The 21895-nt window shown below is 38.7% G+C and overlaps 1 protein-coding gene across 4 annotated transcripts in view; it reads right to left on the bottom strand.

Moving 5' to 3' along the window:
* The window catches only part of PTPRZ1 (protein tyrosine phosphatase receptor type Z1), a 185165-nt gene extending 165200 nt beyond the window's left edge, over positions 1 to 19965 (bottom strand). For all 4 annotated transcript variants that reach the window (XM_028525564.2, XM_028525565.2, XM_028525566.2 and 1 more), the window contains exon 1: positions 19581 to 19965. In XM_028525564.2, coding sequence (XP_028381365.1) covers positions 19581 to 19638 — 58 coding nt within the window. In that variant the 5' untranslated portion in view covers positions 19639 to 19965. The remainder of the gene's footprint in view (positions 1 to 19580) is intronic.
* Between the last annotated feature and the right edge of the window lie 1930 nt (positions 19966 to 21895).

Below are 21895 nucleotides of genomic sequence, written 5' to 3'. Positions count from 1 at the left end.
TAAAAAGTAATCCACATGTATCTTATAGAGCTGATTGCTGAACTAATTATGCATGTCCAAAGAAAATATGAAAAATAGTAATTTAATAACAATGTTTTATATTTAAAACAGCAGATCCATGTTTACAATCCTGAGTAACAGAAACAGAGAGGTTGGAGGGAGCAGACTGGTAAAATGGAAAAAGACTGTTGGTGGTAGGTGATGTATTTTATGTCTGCTATTGCTAAAGGCTCAAAGGCACTTTTCTCTTGACAATTAGAGGAAAAAAATTAAGTATTCTACTAGTTAAAATCCAATATGAATTTTAAATATGGGAAAGAATAAACAAATGAGACTTCATCAAAATAAAAAACTTCTGCATGGCTAAAGAAAACAGCAAAATGAAAAGGGAACCAACCATATAAGAAAATATATTTGCCAATGATACTTCAGATAAGTTTTTGATCTCCAAAATATGTAAAGAACTCACATGACTCCACTCCAGGAAGACAAACTATCTAATTAAAAAATGCGCAAAGAACCTGAACAGACACTTTTCCCAGGAGGACATACAGAGGGCCAATAAACATATGAAAGGATGCTTAGCATCACTAGTCATAAGAGAGATGCAACTTAAAAACACAGTGAGATACCACTTCACACTGGTCAGAATGGCCATCATGAACAAATCAACAAACAAATAAGTGCTGGTGAGGTTGTGGAGAAAAGGGAACACTAGTGCACTGTTGGTGAGAATGCAGACTGGTGCAGCCACTGTGGAAAACAGTATGGAATTTCCTCAGAAAACTAAAAATGGAACTGCCTTTTGACTTGGCATTTCCACAGTTGGTATTATACCCTAAGAATTCTGAAACACCAATTCAAAAGAACCTATGCACCCCAATGTTCATAGCAGCATAATTTATAATAGCCAAGTGCTGGAAGCAACCTAAGTGCCCATCAGTAAATGAGTGGATCAAAAAACTGGTACATTTACACAGTGGAATACTATTCAGGAGAAAGAAAGAACTCCTACCCTTTGTGACAGCATGGATGAAACTGCAGAGCATTATGCTAAGTGAATAAGCCAGACAGTGAAAGACAAATATGATATGATCTTACCTATAAGTGGAACCTAGTCAACAAAACAAACAAGAAAACAAAATATAACCAGAGATATTGGGAACCACCCAGCCTGGCTTCAGAAGCTATAATCCCCCATGGCTAAGGCTGAGTAAAAAAACCTTGGGACCGTAAGCCATTAAGGAGACAAAGCTTATCTCCCTGGCAGGGACGCTGCCTTTGCCCCCTTTACTTCACCCTGCCTGGCCCCCAGTGGATGACTGGTTAGCCAATAATGGGTAAGATTCCTCCAGGGAGAGACAACCTAAGACAAGTATGGTCATAAAGGGGCCCTCAGGAAAGGACTTGGGGGGCTATAGAAAAAGGGGGTGATGGACCCTCGCCTCTCAGCTTTGACACAGCCTGAGTCCTCATTTTGCCTGCAAGAAGTCTCCTAATCTCTTGGCTGCCTTACTTCCCCTGCTTGACTTAAGCCTGAAACAATGCTGGAGATGGGTGCGGCCCTGTGCTGAAAAGGGTGGTTCCCTGGGGCAATCAGGCCTAAGAAAGAATGCATAAAATCCTGTGAAACCTGCTTTGCTAACACCCTCAATTTAAATGATAAGGGTCCAAGCAGGAAATGAGTTTGTTTTCCCAAAGTTTTATGGCTCTTTAGCTATCTGACCCTGACTCTAAATAAGCCCTCTTAATTCTCTGAATGTTATCTATTGTTTGATCATTACTCTGACAATGACTGATGAGCTTTACCTATACACCCTGTATTCCTATGGAAATAAACCTAATAAAAGCCCACTGAGGAAACCAGCTCCTGGCCCTTCTCCTTTAAGATATCAGCCACCTTTCCTCCCCAGGCAGATCTTGTCTTGGTAGACTTATTCTCATCCTTGGTGGAAGGAGGGGTCCTGTGGGTGGAGCCCTACCCCCATACAGAGACATTGAAATAAAGGACAAAATGACAGTAAACAGAAAGGAGGGGGATAATGGGATAAGAAGGGGAAGGGTCATCAAGGACGTGTATAAAGGGCCCATGGACAAAGACAAAGGGGGGAAGGATTGAGGGTGGGAGGTGTGGGTGTGTAGGGCGAGGGAAAGTGGTGGTGGGAAAATAGAGACAACTGTACTTGAACAGAATAAAAATGCAATAAATAAATAAAAAAATAAAAATATGATCCAGGAAAAGATAAATGCAAAAACTAGACAGTGCATAAGGCAAAAACCAGAGTATGTAAAACAATTAGGATACATAAATATGAAATTGAATTAACAATATGAAATGAAATTAAGATGTTGAAAACTAGACTAAGATTCCAGATAAAGCCAAAAATTGACTATATGATGTCTGCAAGGTCAGTTAAATGAAATGTCAAAAATATAAGGAGCACTTAAGACATCTATGAAATGCAAACTAAAGAAAAACACAGTGGTATCACCTATGATCAAACAAATGGGTATATTTTTAGTTATTTATTCATTCAACAAATATTTACTGGCACTATTCTTTGCCAGGCACTGTGCTGGGGACTAGACTAATAAACCACATACCCTGGTAAAACTTCGGTTCTGATGGGGAGAGACAGAGAATCACAGAATTTGAAAATACATATAAGGATAAGTGTTAAGTAGGAAAAATAAATAGAGGGCAATAAAAGAAACTTGGGGAAAAATGATAGTTACAATTTTACTTTACAACAGGGTATCCAGGAAAGTCCACAGTAAAAACAGTAACATTGAGCAAAAACCTATGGGGTGAGGGGAGGGTCATAAACAGTTATAGAAGAAGGACATTAAGTGGAGGGGACAGCAAGAACACAGCTTGGTGGAGAACATGCCTGAGTGTGTCAGAGACAGCAAGGAGGCCAGTGAGGCTGGAGCAGAAGAAGTGAGGTCAGGGGAGGTGATTAGACAAGTACATTTGACGCTTGAACAATGTAGCTGACACCCACACAATTGAAAATTCACCTATAACTCTTGACTGAGGGGTGGATGAACACTGTAAGATTTTGCCTTTTATTCTGAGTGAGACAGGAAATTAGGGGGATGACATGATCTAACTTACACTTGAACAAAAATCACCCAGCTGATTTCTGAGGCAAAGCAGGGAGACCCGTGGGAAGCTAGTGCAATAATCCACATAAGAAGTGATGGAGGCTCGGACAGAGGGTAACAGTGGTTGCAGATCATAAGAAAAACCAATTTAGGAGAGGCTTGCTGATAGAGTAAATGTAAGTTGCGTGAGAGAATATGACCTCAAGAACTTTGGCCTGAGCAATAGAAAGAGTGATTTACTGAGATAAATCAGACAGTGGAAGTTAGGAATGGGGTTGGAGGAAGATACCTCAAGTCTGAGGTATATTAAATACATGAGTAGGCAGTTGCATATAGAACTCTGGAGTTCAGGTAAGAATCTAGCCTAGAGATAAAAATTTAGGAGTTACCCATGTAGAAAATATAGGGATGAGAGAACCATGCAAATAGTGTAGACAGAAAAATGAAGTGGCCCAAGGAATGAATCTTGGGGACTCCAATGTTTAGAAGTTGGGAGATGAGAAGGAACTGGCAAAAGTGATTGAGGCAGACAGTAAAGTAGGTGGTCAATTCAACAGCTGGGAAAACCAGGCAAATGTGGTGTTCTGCAAGTCATGTGAACAAAGCCTTTCCAAAAATACAATGATAATTGTCAAAAGCTGCTTGCAGGTCAATAAAATGTGGACCAGGGACATTGTCTACTTGACAGCCATCTTGAGAGCACTGGTGAAATTGATGAGGACAGCTGTTTGGAGTGGTGGAAACCATCCTGTTTAGAGAGGGTTCAGAAGTGGACAGAAGTAGAGCAAATGGAGATGATGCGTACAGGACACTGTCCAAAAGTTTACCTGAAAATGGAAGGAGACAAATGGGGCAGAAGTCGAGAGGATTATTTTTAACCATAGAGCTCACAGCATCATAAGAAACACCCATCATCTCAACCACATTTACTGATTAATTTGTATTATCATATGTTAAGCTAATAACTTGAAAGAAAACACCAACACTTTAATTATGAATGAATATAATGCAAAAATAAAGTTCTGCTGTTAAAGATGTAACCTTTAGCTATCAGCATTCACATAGAGCCTGCTTCAGGATGAGAGGAGCTCCCTCCAAAGTCAATCATAGAACTCTTACCTGCGTTTTCCAATATTATTTTGCTATTTCTGCTTTTCAAAAAAGATAATCTCTTTTCAAAAACTTCTGAAGTCATAGTAAGCTTTTCTGAAAATAGGCTTCATGTAACTTTATGATTAATGTTGGCTCCAAAGGGCTGTAACCAGAATGGCTGAATTTCATATGAAGCTTCTTATAATGAATGTTTAACTCAGAACTCACTTAAAATAACTGAAATAATCAAAGCCTCTTTAGACAGCAGGATGAAAATATTGCATCTCTTAAAAATCAGTGTTTAATTCACCCAATTCTTCACTGTGCTCATAACTTTAAAACTTTGATAATCTAATTCACTCCCTATATAACTGTTTTAAAACCTGATTTTTTCCAAAGTAAGTTCCATACAAAACTTAACCACTGCTTTACAGCTATTCGCCAACTAGTGATTAGTTCAAATACTGCTGCATCTAGAAACTATACAACAAAACAGCTTTTTAGCCCTTTAATAATCTAGTATTATGTCAAGCATCACTATTTGTTTCAATAACTCCTCTCTTTTTCAGTATCTTTTAATGAAAAATCTGAGTATTATAATGATTTTTCTCAGGTGTTTTGTTTTCTCTTAGTTATGTATTCCTGAAATTATAATGCTCATATTTTGTTCTGGATATACTAAAACAAACATTTCAAAATAATTTCTTAAATCATCTATTTTTAAACATTAGTATAGTTGACAGCTAAAAATAATGACTTTTTTTTCAGTCTGAGTGATTATGTGTTTTAGTGGGTCCTTTATCCTATTCAAACCAGAACAAGTTTCCTGTATTCAGTTTTCTTATCGTTGTTGTTCACAGAACTCGGAGGTTACAGAGGTCCACAAATAATTTGTGTTTGCTTGTTAGTGTCAGTAAAATTTAAACTATTCTTATTGAACAGAGCACTGATTTCTATAACATTTCACTAAACATTTGTCCCTTCTTGAGATACTTTTGTTTTTAGCAACCTACTTTTTTACCTCTTCATATTTTACATATCTTATTGTGGGTTTTCCAGCTACTCTGTAAACCAGGTCAGAACCCCAAAGAGAAGAAACTCTGATTTTTTTTGTCACAAAAGTTGGTTTTGGAATGTTGCTCATAGTCCCCCAAGCAGGGCACAGCATAAATCTATTCTCACATTTTTGAGACATTAAAGTAGGAGGAATACTGGCTCTCTTTTCCAAGGAAATTAGCTGTATCTTTAAAAACCTAAAACTTACTGTGCTCAAAATTTTTAAAGCACTGGATACATGGTAAAATACAGACAATACAGCTATTGACAACAACAGGTAACCAGTGGCTATAAAATCTACAGTGCTTTCTCCACATTTGAATCAAACAGGATCTTACGTATCTCCGATCTTGTTCTTGGTAAAAAAAAATAAAAAAGAAAGAAAGAAAAAGAAAAAAAGAATAAAAGAACTGAGAGAAATGCTCTTGTGCTCTTGGCTGGCACTGAAGGGATGAGGAGGTGTTAGCGACAAGGATCCGGTATCTTTTTGTTTCATTAAAACCCTGGCTTGACAGGAAACATCAGGAAAACTTAGCCACAGAAACGGTGCATCCGCTGTGCAGGCCAACAAGTAGATTCTCCCACCGCTTCTTAGAATAAAGAAACTTATAGTCCTCTTTCTCTCATGTTTCTGGTCACAGTCATCTTTCTTCCCTTCTTCTGTATTCACTATTGTGCCCTATTCCAATCACTTAATTTTCTTTCTTAAAAGTCTGAATGCCAAGAGGAAAAGCCCTTAGAAAGTGGTCCATGATAGCATGCCAATTCAGTTCAAAATCTATATAGACTCTTGGGTCTGTTAAAATGAGAATGTGATTTGATTGACCTACTTTTAGTTCACTTTTCTAAAATAAGAGGGATTGAGTGACTTTGACAGTGAACCGAATTCTAATTCTGAATGCTGGGAATGTGATCCCAAGTTTCCTACTCTGCTAGGGAGTGTGCTGAATGAGATGAGATGGTGGTGACATTTAACATTTGACTAGATAGATCCTTCTGCACTTTCTGTTTTTAAGGTGACTGCTTTGGAAGGAATTTCATTCCTTGATTTAATGTCACAAGTATTTACTAAGCACCTACTACATGGGCCAAGGGTCTTTATGGCCCAGTGCTTGTGTCTCTTGAGAACAAGGTTCCTTCGAGAGAGAGTTATGGATGCAACAGAAAAGTAATGTGAGTGATGGCTCCCTCTCTGCATCATGGAAAAGTGATGTGCGAGAGAAAGTTTCACAATGGATGTGAAAGATAATTACGGATGCAAGGAGCCATAAGCCACCAAAGAAAAAGGAAAAGCTTGAGCCAAACTGAAGGGGCACAGGTGTGGAGGGTCAGGTCAAGTTGGACAGGTAGCCTGAGTTCAGGTGTGAAGAACCTTGAATGCCCTGGGAAGAGCATTCATACAACATGAAGAGTTCCATGAACATATGGGTCTTTCCCAATAATGAATAGGAACAACACAAAATCCCACTAATATTTTCTCAATAGTTTCCGTGGATGGAGACCTTATTCCTCTGTTGTGTTTCATCACTGAAGTTAGTGGCTAAAGAATTTCTTTCTGAAAATTACAGAAACACACTATGTGAAAGGAAAGTCCTTCACATAAGATTCGAGTTCTTGACAGCATACCAATATTTGTTGCTACAAACTTGCAAAAAGCTTTTTAATATTGGCCCCAGACAAGAAATAATTTATGTTGCCCATAATGATTATAGCATGTTTATTGAACTTTTTACATTATGGCAAGAAAATAGGTTGGTTTCCTAGGTTAGTAGGATTTCCTGTGTTAGTAGAGGAACACAGTTGCTGTTTTCATGGCCCTGTGTGGGGTGTGTGTGTCTGTATTCATGCATGCAACATTTAGCACAGTGGAACTTTCCAGCTGTGTTTTGATCAACTAATATGTGTGTATTTGGGATTTATAGATGACTGAGCAGTAAGATATATAATATGCAAAAAACTCGTCATTATTAATGACTACCATGTAAGGATTTTAACTGGGATAAAAATGAACACATTTTCTCACTGAAACTGCATAGTTATTATGGCATATTGAACTATAGAAGAATGCAACAAACAAGCATAATTACTTTCACATAAAAGTCTGTATCAGTCTTTTCTTGATGACCTACTTTCAAAGAGTTTTCTCCAGTAATGAATCACCCAAACAATCTCTAGAAGACTGTGTACTATAGTCTCAAAACCTTACATTTAAAAGCCAGCATTCCCCATGTATTCATAAGGGCAAACTCACTGCGCAGAGGTACACTTTGAAAAGCTTCCACCAAACAGGGAACTGCAATATTCTCTTATTGTTTGTTTTCTTGTTTGTTAGTTTGTTTATGGCAGGTGTTTTATCATTTGGAGGGGTGGAAAGATTATTATAAAATCTTCAATAAATTACCGAGGAACACAGAAGCATTTTATGTTTTCTTGATTTCTTCTGCCAGGAATAACAAATAGCTAAAATGTAATGGAAGATTAGGCAAGAGAAAAGCATTATGGGATACTCTCATGTGGGATGGATGATGCCTGGATTGTGCTACATATTAAAGGATTTTTTAAAAATATTTTATTTATTTATTTTTTAGAGAGGGAAGGGAGGGAGATAGAGAGAGAGAGAGAGAAACATCAATGTGCAGTTGCTGGGGGTTATGGCCTGCAACCCAGGAATGTACCCTGGCTGGGAATTGAACCTGGGACACTTTGGTTCCCAGCCCGCACTCAATCCACTGAGCTATGCCAGCCAGGGCTCATATTAAAGGATTTAAAGGCAACATGTACTAGCCATTCTGGGCTAATTAAAAGTGATTTCATCCTCTCTGCTTCTTTCTGGGAATCAATTTTGCAGACAGTATTGAAATCTATGTCCAAAATTCTTGCCCTGTTTTTATAAACTTTTAGCTAAGAATCATATGCATATCAAATCATTCTTTAAGATCTCAGCACCAAGAGTTTACTTTTGTCACAAAATGTCATCTGCAACCACCAACAATTCAGCTCTGAATTGGGACAGACATAATTGTGGAAATTAGGTATCATTTTCTGAGCAATAGGTTTTGAACAGAATATACAAGATGAATGTTTTAACATATTTTCCTTATATATTTTGCTACTTACACTATTATTTTGACTAGAGATGCAAAACCCAACCAATTTCTGTATTCAAGCTTCCCTTTGGGTGAGTAATCTGAAATGAGTAATATACACTTATCTTCTTATTTCTGTACAAAGCAAAAACAAGGGAGGAGGCACAAAAGAGGCTTAAATTATTAAATGAAGCAGTAAATGTTCCATGTTCAAAAGGTAAAAGTGCTGCTCAGATGCTCACAGAGATATTTTTAAAATGAATTCACTCACATCTTTATTGTGTTTCTCCTCTTTATGATTTTCCATACACTTAAAATCTGACTCATACAATCTAACTTTTATTTTATTATTCTCTATTCAGGTATGCTCCCACCAGGGTTCATTTTATGTCTGTAACAAAATTAACTCCTAAAGAGAAAAGCTATTAAAGTCCAGCCCAGTGTTAAGCAAGCAGTAGCTGTCCAATGAAGATCTGGTAAAATGGGTTCCATTGATCTCAACTGGAATCAACCCCTTTAAAGAGGGACAGAACTGTATTCAGGTCACAGGAAAAAGCAAACCTTCTTCCTCTCCTTTCTTTATGTTGGAGGTTGGAAAAAGACAGGCTCAAAATATTCAGGATAATTCCTACCATCAATCTTAATAATTTTTCTCAAGGATATAATCTTTTAATGTTTGAAATAAGGAAATATCAATTTTGAGAAGCAGAAAACATATCCTTCTTTATTCTGTGTATATATCACATATATATAGTTACATATAAAATACTTATATAAATATATATGCATATTATATGTCATTTCCCCACTCTGAAAGACATCAAGGTAAGCTTTATCATAACCAAATATCACTGATGAAGAATCTATTCAGTCATACATCTTAAATATAAAATTCTTGCATCCAACTTGTATATAGCCCAATATAGCTACATTTCTTCATTACACAAGGAAAAATACACTTGCATTTCTGTTCTCGGAAGCTGCTACTTTATCCCTTTCCTAAACTTAATAATTCATTAATTTACCATTTCACATATCCTTAATGTACATTGTGCAATACAGTAGAAAAAAATCCTATCACACTGTTCATGAATGAGAAGGAACAATTGCTAAAATTAATTTAAAACAAATTTTGGAAGCCTCCTCTATGACTTATTTTCCATTGCACCATTTTAATGCAAAATACAAGTTGCAAACAATTACAAAGATACCAGTTTATGCCACATGAACATGACAGCCTTCAAGCAATCGGAAACCATGGGTAGTAAGGACACCTATTGGCAGACAGCTGACTGAAATGTTGCATTGATACCCGCACTCATTTTAAAAAGGACAAATAAAATAATTTAAAGGTGATAAAGTAAATAGTTTTGATAAAACTTGATAAAATTAGCCTGACATTATGACTGTACTCAATCCTCCCCATTCTTGGGGGCTGGGGGAGCTTTTTTTAATGTTAAGTTGTGACTAGGATCTCTACTAAAATAAATAAAAAATAGATCCTTTTAAGCAGTAGCATTTCTTTTTGTTACTTCTCAAGGCACCAAGTTAATCAGTTCAGAGGAAATGTTTAGCTTCAATTCCAACATCTTGTGGAAACAAATTTGGAGTTCCACCATTCATTAAGTAAGCAGTCTTCAAGATACTATCCTTTGTTTCTCTCTATCATTTTCTTCCCTTCTAATTATCATATTCTGTACTATTGTATGTATTTGCTGCCTCCACTTTTCCATCCTCAATATATCTGACACAGTGTGGTCCCTGCCACATCTTCACCTCCATAGGGAAGATATTCCATGAGGACCACCAATGACTCTCTCCAGAGGGCCCCAAGTCTTAGCAATTACACCAATTATACTTATATCAAATGAGGCACTGTATTTGAGTACTTGTTAAACATTAAAATATTATATAAAATGGACGGCATTATTATACCTACAAATGATCAATCAAATTTCCACTCTGACTGCCACAGTGTAACAGACTTTTAACTGATGTTCCTTATTACCAGCATCACTCTGCTCCAATCTACCCTATATTCTTATACTTGAGTTACTGTTCTAAAATACACAGATCTACTCAAGTCATTGCACTGCTCAAAACCTTTCAATAGTTCCATTATATATTGGACAAATTCTAAACTCCAAACTCTTCAATTAGCCATTGGAAATCCTACCTGTTACTGTGTTTGACATTTTCCACTAAGATACACCCCTCCCAGATTTTTTTTTTCCTCTAAATACCACACTGTCTCTCCCATTAAATGCTTCTGCGTACATCATCCTTTTTGTAGCTAATGTCCTTTCCCCCAACAGTATCCCCTTAAGTCCTACCTGCCCACACCTCAGAGTCTTCATCCAACCCTGTCTCCTGCTAAGACTCTCCCCAGAGGTGAATTCAGCTTACACTCCTACACAACTCACACTTCCATATTCTGCAAACTCTGCTATGTTTGAGAGTTATTTATGCATGGATCTTTCTCTCTTGCAAAGGCTTAGCAAACCACTAGATAAATATTCTCTGTAGGAGGATATGTATGATAAAAAAGATGCTCAGTAAAGACTAACTGAATTGATGTGTGCTTGTGTCCTCACCATTAACGATTTAGAATATTAAAATAGTTATTTGGTCCATCTGAAAAAGTTCTCCATTAACTTTTAAATGGAGCTATTAGTGCTTTTCAGATATAATAAAAACAAATAGCCTAGACCTGATGAATATGAAAATGCTATTTTAAGAAACACACACAAATCAATTGCTAAAAAAATATAGTTATATTTTATATGTACTACATAACAGAAAATAATAACTCTGATTCTAACAACTTATACATGAAGGAAGAAAATAAAAAAGAGGGTTTTCAGGGACTACTATAAAGGACACATGGATAAAACCAAGGGGGAAGGAGGTGGGTTTGGCTGGGGTGGGGGGAGTGGTGGGGAGAAAATGCAGACAACTGTAATTGAACAACAATAAAGCAATTTATTTAAAAAAGACATTGCAAGAATGTGTGTCATTGACAAAACTAAAGGTATTAAGTGCCTGTGCCCTGGGGAATGCACTTGGGAATCCCATCTCAGAGGCCGGTGCAGTCATCCACCCACGTGCTGGTAGACTTGAATCTTTGGACCAACTCCAACACTGTCTGGCCTCCTGAAGTTCCTCTGGCTTGCAAAGCCTATGAGGTCAGCCACGATAGTCCATATTCCTCCTTCTAGGGTTACTCTGACACTGAAACTCCCTTAAGAAGAGGAGACAGGGATGGGAAATTTTCCAAACCCTTTGTTCTGTGTCACTAGCTTTGTTTTAGGATAGCATGAAACTTGCCAATATCTCTGCTTAAGAAAAATAAACTAAGATTAAGAGTATCACAAAGTTGACCTAGATTCATGGTTTTAAACCCTGGTTCTATTCTGTAACCACCTGGGGAATTTTAAGAAAATCTTCATGTCTGGGCCCTGGACCCACACATGAATTTGATCCAGGGTGGGGCACAGACATCAGCACAGTTTAAAACTTCCAAAGGTGTATCAGTCAGCTCAGGCTTCTATAACAAAATACCATAGACTATGTGGCTTAAACAACAGACATTTATTTCTCACAGTTCTGGAGAATGAGAAATCCAAGATCAGGGGGATGGCATATTTGGTTCTGGATGGGGCTGGAGAGGCCTCTCTTCCTGGTTTACAGACAGCTGCCTTCTCACTACATCCTCCTCACATGGTAGAGAGAAAGAGAGCTCTGGTCTTTTTATCTCTTCTTATCGGGACACTGATCCTATCATGAGGACCAGTGGAGCCACCCTCATGACCTCCTCTAAACCTAATCACCTCCCAAATGCCCCACCTCTAAATTCCATCACATTGGGCAATAGGAAGTTGGGAGGGGACGCAAACGTTAAGTCCATAACCCCAGATAATTACAAAGTGCACAGAGGACTGAGGACCACTGGCCTAGATAAATGGTTGTCAATCTTTTTGCAATGAAACAAATGTGACAATGATATCACATGTGTAACAGGCTCCTGTGGACAGAGCAAGATTCTGCACAACTCTGTGTACCAGGCAAGACACCACCCTCAGGTATCTCATTCAAGAAAATGTGTCAGAATGTGTGAGGGTAAAAGAGGCATTACAGAAATAATTTTTAATCTGGTGACATAATTTAAAACCACTGAGAAAATCTAGAATGTTTCTTACATCTGGTCAGTATTTTGTTATTCTAACCATATAATCAGGACTCTGGTGGTGACCATGATCTCTTCTAAAATAGTTCATCTTAAACAGCAACAGTTTATTTTTCCCTACTCAAGGCTCTGAAATAATCAGTTCAGAGAAAAGGTCTGGTATCAATCCCCATCTTTAGGTAAATATGTTAGAGCGTTAGGATTCAAGGAATAAGCAGTCCAGTCAGTGACAATACAAGAACAGAAAAATTATGAGTAAATGCTGCCAGGGAGGGCAGGGAAAAGATAACAGACTGATTCTATAAGAGTTGAAGAGAAATTGTACTCATTGTTATGAATATTTTAACAGAAAATCCCTTTTTTCTACTAATTAGTAAATTATTCTTTCTAAATATATAAAGAGTATATTTCTAAGGAAACTTCTAAAATTTACTTCTTGTCAATGCTTGTACATAAATTGATTCATGTTTATTAACTGAGATGAGAAAGTTCACATTAAACATGATCTTAATTTCATTTACTTTAATATCTGTGTACAAATATGAAAAGAAAAAAAAACACAACCTGCCCATTTATTTTAACACACTAGAATTTTTAGGCAAAAAGGAATGTTAACCTACCTTTTTAAAATTATGTTAACCACAAAACTCTCCAAATTATGCCACAGTAAAATATTTTTAAATAATGGTATCAAATAGCATCAATATCCTTGCTATCAAGCTCCTTATCAAGATGCGGAGCAATACTGAGGGTTTTTTATCTTAAATTCATGCTTAGAGTGAAGGTAAAGAGAAACAGGTACCCCCTCCCGCAAAAAAAGGAAAAGGAGTGAAGAGAAAACTAAAGCAAAGATCCTATGAGAACTTTTTTTCCTGTTTTTAACACCTGTGAGGATTTCCAACTCATCTCATACCCTGTTCCATTTTAATTCAATTCAATGCAAATATTTGCTGAACATCTGCTATGTGCAGGGCTAAACTAGGTATATATAGCACATCATCTCTGGGATTAATGATAAAACTAGAGACAAATTCCAAAAGCATGCATATCCATGCAATGTAACTGCACTCCCTGCCACTCATCTGGTTTCCAGAACTGCCTTAGGCCACTCACTGCCTTGACTGGCGGAGACTTAATCCTGTATGACAGCTTTTGACTCACTAAAAACACAGTCTTCGTGGGCTCAACACACTTCAGTTTTCATTACTGACCACCCTTCAACTTTACTGCCCTCTCCTTCCCAGTGTGTAAATATGCGTACACACACTTGCTCCTGCACATGCAGCGACTTGATGCCCTGACACCTGGGGCATATTCAAGCTTCAGTTGTGCCAACTCATCCAGCATTTAATCTTCACTCAAAATTGCTGCTGCAACTACACATGCAGTGTCTATCATGGGGGCTTTATTTTTAAGACACAGATAATATCTGGATCTAGGTGATGCTTACACACCTTCCTGGGAGAATGAAATAAAGTGAAGGTTTGGTGCTAGAAGTGCCATTAAAGATGGTGGCTCAAGGTGAATGGTGGCCCAACTCTCCAATTGGGATAAGAATCAAATGAAGGAAAGGTCAGATGAAATTGGCCCATTTCAACAGCAAAAGTTACTTCTGTCTAAGAACCTTCACGGTTCTTTTTCCCTATGACCAGCACATTAAATATTTACTAAGCATCTACTGTAGGTGCTAAGACCAAGAATACTAAGTCCAAGGAGGAATGTAATATAGTCTTCACCCTGAAGGAGCTAGACTAGTGAGGAAGATAGCCACATTGAAATGATACAATGATGCTAAAACAAACCATGGATAGTGTGCTATGGGAACAGAGCACTCACCCAGAACTAAGAGCTAATCTCTCCCTTTCAACACCAGCCCATAAAGACCACAAAGTGGCCAATGAACTGTCCTCATCTATTAATGCTCTACCCAAGGCCGCTAGAATGTCTCTGTGATTTTTGTATGGCTGACACAATACAGATGGATAGTAACCCACATACCTCAACACTTCAAATAATTTTAATGGCTTTAGAAGTTTTTCTAGTGGAGTTGGCAACTTTTTATGCGTTCTATCAATCAGTACTCTCAATAAGTAATAGTGCCCTGGTCAGGTGGCTCAGTTAGTAGGAGCATCATCCTGTACACCAAAAAAAAGTTGCAGGTTCAATTCCTGGTCAGGGCACATACCTAGACTGTGGTTCCGATCCTGTTCAGGGTGCATGCGGGAGGGACCTGATTGATGTTTCTCACGTTGATGTTTTTTCTCTCTCCTTTCTTCTCTCTCTCTCTAAAATCAATAAACATACCCTTGGGTGAAGTTTTTTTTAAAGTACTAGCAATACTTTATCAGTCTTTTTGACTCTAAAACAGTGCTGTCCAACAGACTTTATGCAATGATAGAAATTTTCTCTATCTGTTCTGTCCCATGCAGAAGCCACCAGCCTAAAATGTGACTGAGGAAGTGAATTAATTTATTTTAATAAATTTAAATTTAAATGGCCACATAGGCTTAGCGGCTATGGTATTGGACAGCACAGTTCTAAAATTGAAGAGTTTTAGGACTGTGAAATGTTATCAAATATTTCTCTATAATACTGTATACCATATATGTCTCTGAACAACTATGAACACAGATAAAACTGGTTTCCTTTTATAACCTGAAGTTGCTGCTATGCATTACTTCCAGTAAGAAAATAAAAGTTAAGGACAATTGAAAGTTAAGGTATTTAGCACATTAAGAGATATTTGGGAAAGACTTATTCTCAACTAGTTCTGAACAAAGTATGTTAAAAGTGAGATTTAGACTGCCAGTCAAGATAGAAGCATAGGTAGAAATGCTTTGCCTCCTCACTCAACAACCATAGAAAGAATTACAACCAGATTTTAAACTAATATCGCCCAGAACTGTCACAAAATCTAGCTGTATGGAAGTCCAACAACCAAGGACTTAAAGAAGACATATTCATTCAAACAGGTAAGAGGGGCAGAGTGGCAGAGATGGACAGAGAGGCAGTAGCAGGACAGGAGGGATACTTTCAGGGCAAGCAATCCCAGTCCCAGGCCACACAGCACCAGGTTCCAGTACTGGGAAGACAGATCCCGGTTACCTCTCACTGTAAAACCAGTGGGGGTTGGGTCATTGGAAGAAACTGCTGGATTTTACCATATTGGAGCGTGTAGGAAAAGTCATGAATGGAGATCTGCAGAAAGCAACTTATGAACCCAGCTAGTAAATTCTAATAGGAAAATGACCTCCCGGGAATGAAAGGAGAAAAGGCTGATGCTTGGAAGTCACAAGGGACATATAGGCTGAGACAGGCTGTGTGCTGTTAGGTAAGTCAGTTGACTTCTCTGTACCTCAGTTTTCTGCACCTCAGTTTCCTCTGCTGTAAAACATGTAAAATGAAAACACCTACCTCAGAGGGATTTGGGGAGAATGAAATGAGAAAAAAATACACACATACACATTTCAGCACTGGGTGTGCACCCAGTAAATGCCATATGGATGGTATATGGAAATAAAACACAAGCACGTCTTCTTTATCCAGCCTTTCCTTTGAAGTCCTCTGGTCCTGAATGAGGGACTCCATTTCCATCCTACAGTCTCAAAAGCTGGCGAATGGGTGCTCAAGCAAAGTTACCAGGTGGACATAACTCCAACCTCTTTAGAGTAAGAGGGATGGGGAAACATAGCTCATGCTTCCAGAGAAAATGGGATTTTTGCCAGAAACAAAATTCCCACAACATAAAATTTAAGCAAATTCCCAAATTTCTAGTGCAGACATGAAAGCATAAATGAATTCATCAATAAAAATTTCCCTGAATGGAGCAAGCACAGTCTACATAAAATGGAGAGATGAAATAAAAAATTTGCTACTCTGCAACACAAAAGTAATTAATTTTTTAAGTGGAAACTAGTTATTTTGGGGGGAAAGCCATAAATAGTTTCTATTTCTGGTTAAACTTTGTTTTCAGAGTTTAAACAGATAAAACTGGAAGACACAACATACTTGGTTCCACTGATTCCACATTCAGAATAAACAAAGCAATTAATTTGTGCAGAAGAATTGGGGATAATTTGTAGTTAATGTGGCCCTTAAAGCAGTAAAACATAACAAAAATTCAAAACCTGATTTATTACATATTTAACAAGAATATTTAAATATTTGAATTTTGTGTGCCTTGCAGGGCTGTAACTCAATTCAAAGATCCTGAATTCTCAGTAGTTGAAAGAAACTATCCCTTAAAACTCTTGAAAGAGCTACCTCCCCTCTATGACTCACAGTTACACCTTCTGACAGGAAAGCCACTGCAGTTTTCCCATTACCTGTTTAGTGGGTCAAGATTAGATAATAATTAGAGTCATATAGTCATTCCATTAGTTCTCCACCTAGTAGAAAACCTGTCAATTATTTTAGAGAAGGTCCAAATTCACTTAGGGAATTATCTTGGGGTTAGTCATCTTTAATTTCTGCCTCTCTTAAGAATGTCCTTCAGCTAAATAGCATTAAATGTTGTTACTCATGTGATTTTTAAAATAATATTAAGTCAGGACACCTTGGAGCTTCTCGTTGTCTTTGAGGACACTGAAGAGGAATAATGAACACATCCACGAATACTAGAGTAGACGTTGAGGGAAAGATAATTGAAGTAGAGGCTGGATTTTTCACTTCTAGATAATGTGTCTTGGTTTTTCAAACTGTGCTACCCAAGATAAAACTATTCATCCTATTTGAGGTGCCAAGGCTCCTATGTCAGCCTGTAGGTAACACTGTAAAAGGCCAACTTTGTAAAAATGGAGAAAGGATAAAAAAGTAGTCACCTGCCAGTCTCAAAAAACAAAAACAAAACAACCACCCCCACAGAATTTGAGTTCTGTTTTTCCTATGTCAGTTCTTTATTATTATTTTTTAATTTAAATTATTTTTGATGTTCATTTATAGTTGTCCGTATTTTCTCCCCACCCCTCCCCCCACCCCCTCCAAACCCACCTCCCTCCCTTGCTTCCACCTTCTTTAAAATTTAAATTTGAGTTCTAATATACTCAGTATCATCACATAAACTTGTGATATGCTTAAACAATTTAATCTTTTACAGCTAAATTTTACATCATCAAAGCACTAATGTCCAGTAAACTAAAATCTAAATAACCAAAAACAACAAGCTATAAGTAATGCTTGATTGAAAATTTGCAAAATGTGGCATGTTGGAATGAAATATCATTCAGCCACAGAAAGGAATGAAGTGCTGATACAGGCTACAACATGGATGAATCTTGAAAACATTATGCTGCGTGAACAAAGCCAGACACCAAAGGCCACACATTGTATGACCGCATTTATATGAACTGCTCAGGACAGGCAAATCTATAGAAAAAAAAAAGTACACTGATGGTTGCCAGGCCTGGGGTCAAGAGAATGAGGAATGATTGTTAACAAAGTTTATTTTGGGGGTGATTAAAATGTTCTGTAATTAGTCATGATGGTTGCACAGTTTTGTGAAAACACCAAAAACTACTGAATTGTACACTTTAAAAAAGGTGAATTCTATGCCATGCATATTATACCTCAATTTTGTAAAAAAAATGGCAATATACTCAGGGCATGTGTTTCAGAAGGCCTACAAAGCAGTATTTCCTGACTTATTTCCAAACTACAGTGAGATTTATTTTAAATGATAATCTAGTACGAAGGGGATCTGGATTTGTTGTTAAAACAGACCTACAATGGAAATGTAAATTCAACAGGTGTGTGTCTGATGACCACAACTCTTTTAAAAAATGTCTTCCCCTCTCCAGAATCAAAATCTGTACAATTTTAGAGAAAGCTGGAACCAGAATCCTCTGCAAGTCTTAAATGTCACTGTGTGCATCACATCACCCTTGAGTACTTCCAAAAGCTTCTGGAATTTATGTTCATGTGTCTGGGGGGCTATTGGCAATTACCACCATGTTTGCAATGCAATTCTAATTAGTTAGAATATAAAAATGATTTCTTTTTGTAAAGGTTACTGTGCCAACAGCAGCACCATCTATTGGACAAAAATGTAGGTTAATATCTACTTTATTATGAAGAATCTAAAATTTTAAAAAACTGTTATCCTCTAACTGCAAAGGGTATGTGTGTTCATAAATGGAGGTACATTTGCTAACTTTCAGGTACATACCACCAAACCTATTATGTCCCACCATAATAGCAAAACTTCCTAACGGAAAATAAAGATATTTCTTCATAAAATGCAAAAATCAATCTTACAATTCTTCGGAAAATGACCAGAACATGAACCTGTGTCCCAAGTAACTATTCCAACTGGCTATTTCTGACTGCAGTTTCAGTATTAAATGTGTAACCTGAAAGGTGGTGGCTGAAAGATGAATCCATGAATGTAAATACATCAACCTGTAGCTTCTACTTTGGCACTAGTAGCAGAACGTCGACAGAAATTCTGATTGAAACTTTTTTTTAAAGTAACTGCCCAGACTTGAACGTGACTAAATTAAAAGTACTAAAAAACACTGAAAAGTCAGGTTGGTACTTGTTCCCGTTACCTCCTTTCAGGCGCTGTGTGTATGTGTGTGTAATTAGCATCAGGCACGTGTATTTTTCATTCAACCAATAATATCGGTTAGCACGAACTTAGAAAAACGCGATGTGTATGGAGCCCCACACCATGGTCCCACGGTTGCATTTCTGGCTGTATTTCTATTTGTATTTATCTTTTTATGTGCACTAAACAGGCTCTTTCCACTCTTTGTAAAGAGAAGAGGAGCCTTAGGGATAGGGACGGCGATTGCCCAACCTCTCTCCTCTGTGCGTGGGAGCACGAATCCCCGCGGGCAGACAGAAGGTGGTGGAGGTGAGAAGTGGTGAGGAAGCGCATTCTCCCATGCTGCTGACACCCATGTGGCGCCGCCGACCCCGTGGGGTCCCAGTTCACTGTTCTTTTTTCCTCCTTGCTAGATGGCGGCGGCGTCAGCAAGTACCTAATGCCGAAGTCCCCCACCCCTGTCCCAAACGATCCCGAGAGGCAAACCCACCGAGGTTTCATCACTCACCCAGACGGCAAACACAGAGGAGCTGAATGCAAGCGAGGAAGCGCGCCAGGATTAACATTTCCAGTTGGTCCAAGGGGCCCCCACCACTGTGCAGTTCTGGGGATGCAAAGGGAGAGGGCGCGAAGGAAATGTTTTCTCCTCCAACGTATAGATTGATGTCAGATTGCGCGTGTGTGGGTGGGTGTGTGGGTGTGAGAGAGAGAGAGAGGGAGAATATTAATCGATAGAAGGATGCGTAGTGGTGGTCGTGGGAACCGGAGCCACTAGCCGAGGCGCATGTCAGCGGGCAGCCAGGAGTCGTGGGTCCCCTTCGCTGGCTGCAGCTACCCGCGGTCTCAGCGCTCCGAGCGCAGCAGCGGCGCCTGAGTGGCGGGTGCGCGCTCGAAGGGCCAGTGCACGCAGCTGGGCACGACGGGGGGCGGGGACGGAGGCGGGGCGGGGGCGGGGCGTAGCCCGCGTCTTGCCCAGAGACCGCTCTTCCCACCCCGACGCGAGCTCCAGGGCCGGAAGGGCGCGGCTAGCGCTAAGGGCACCGTCTAGCGATTCACTAGGCAACAGCCCTCTCCCCGGTCCTTGCTACGGTCTTTCTTGTCCAGGAGTTAGTGGAACCTGCTGGGGGTTAGAATCTTCGCTGAGAAGTCTCTTCATTAAGGCTCCTTCATCCCTTTGGAAGAGAAGAGGCCAGAGATTGCCCCTCAGAGCCAGAGACTGACCTTCGGTGTTCACTCTTGGAAATGTTTCTCACTTTACTGTTGTCCTCCCTGCGATGCTTAGTGGATCCAATCAGAAAGTGGTGGGGAAACCTAGGTAAACTGAGTGCCCCTTTCCCTTTTCTTTCGGATTTCCAAATCACCGAAGTCGTTTCAGACTCCGTTAATCAAAAATCATCTCCGTCCCTGATTGGGTGGCCAGTCAGACCCTGCTCCTTCCCCAAACTCCAGTCAAATTGTCCAGCTCTGCAAAGTGCTTGGAAGAACTTTCACCTCTACAATGGGTCGCACGGGAAGGTTTTTTAATTGCTTGATTGACGGATAACAAAAGAAATATAGCTCACGCCTTCTGCTGCCTCAGTGCTGGGAATGTCACGCTGTACGTCCTGGTTTCTGTCCGTATCTGCACTGTGAGCGCCTTGATGGCAGGGAGTTTGCCTTATTTATTGTTATAACCCAGCTCCTCACACAGAGGCGGAAAAAGCCAGGGAAGTCCCCCAAATGTTTGTTGAATTAACTTGAAGCCTAAATGAAAAGATAATGCAACACCCTGAAAATTCATGCACTTTTCAAAGATTTTCATGTATATATCCTTTAAATATAAGAACATTTTCTTCTATTTACATGAGACCGAATTTGGAGCCTTTTAGAAGTCCACTCCAAAACACAGAAAATCGAGTTCTGGATTTATTGCTTGTATTCTTAGCAACCAGTTGATGTAGGTTATCTGTACAGTGTGTGCTCCTTGTCCTGTTCTTGTCTCAAAAATAGTATTTTACTTTTTAAAATTTTAAAGAAACCTATTGCATATAAAATTGCGTTCTGAATGTATTTCTAGTGTTACCACCTGGCCTCACTAATATCCAGAGCCTCTGAACTTCAGGTTAAATGTGGGGAGTCAGTGATACCATTTGCTATTGCTTAAGGAATTGATTGGAATCATGGAATAAATTTCAAATTAATTTAGAATGTTCATTCAGGAATTCCTATAAATACTAAGAAATTGAATCTTGATCTTATTCTTCCATGAATAAAATAGAAATGCTGCAACTTTGAGAAGAATTATAATGGGGGTTGATTGCTTAGTTTCCACTGAGGGAAAAACATTTCCAACACAGCAAGAAGTGTGCATATAAACTAGTGCAAATGCACTGAGAGGTTAGGGGAACTATATAATATGGACTAGAGTAGGCAGAGGAGGTTTTCTAAAGATGCGTAGTCAATTGAGAAGGACCAGCAGGAAAAAAATTATGTCAAAAGGTGTGAGGGCAAGAATGAAAGAAGCAGAGTCATGTTCTATAAAAACAGTGTGAATTAAATTTGAGATTAAGTGGGGTCAGGCTATGGGAAACATTGATTCCTAGCACAGGAACTTTTACATGAAATACTAAGCAAGAGGGAACCACAAAAAGAACTTCCAAGAACTTCAACTATTCAGAGGCTAGTTTTGCTCAGGGGCATGTATGGTGTTCCATAAAGTCTTAACTATCAAATCTACCTGACTACCCTGCCAGAATAATTCAACAATAACAATAATCACCCTAACTCTCCTCTTACTTGGCCAGAAAGTCACATTACTAGTCACTCTTTGAGTCTGATCACAAA

This window comes from Phyllostomus discolor, chromosome 10, assembly GCF_004126475.2.
Source record: "Phyllostomus discolor isolate MPI-MPIP mPhyDis1 chromosome 10, mPhyDis1.pri.v3, whole genome shotgun sequence".
Lineage (NCBI taxonomy): Eukaryota > Metazoa > Chordata > Mammalia > Chiroptera > Phyllostomidae > Phyllostomus > Phyllostomus discolor.
Note: the sequence above shows the minus strand (reverse complement) of the source record. Positions and strands in the feature narration are given on the sequence as shown.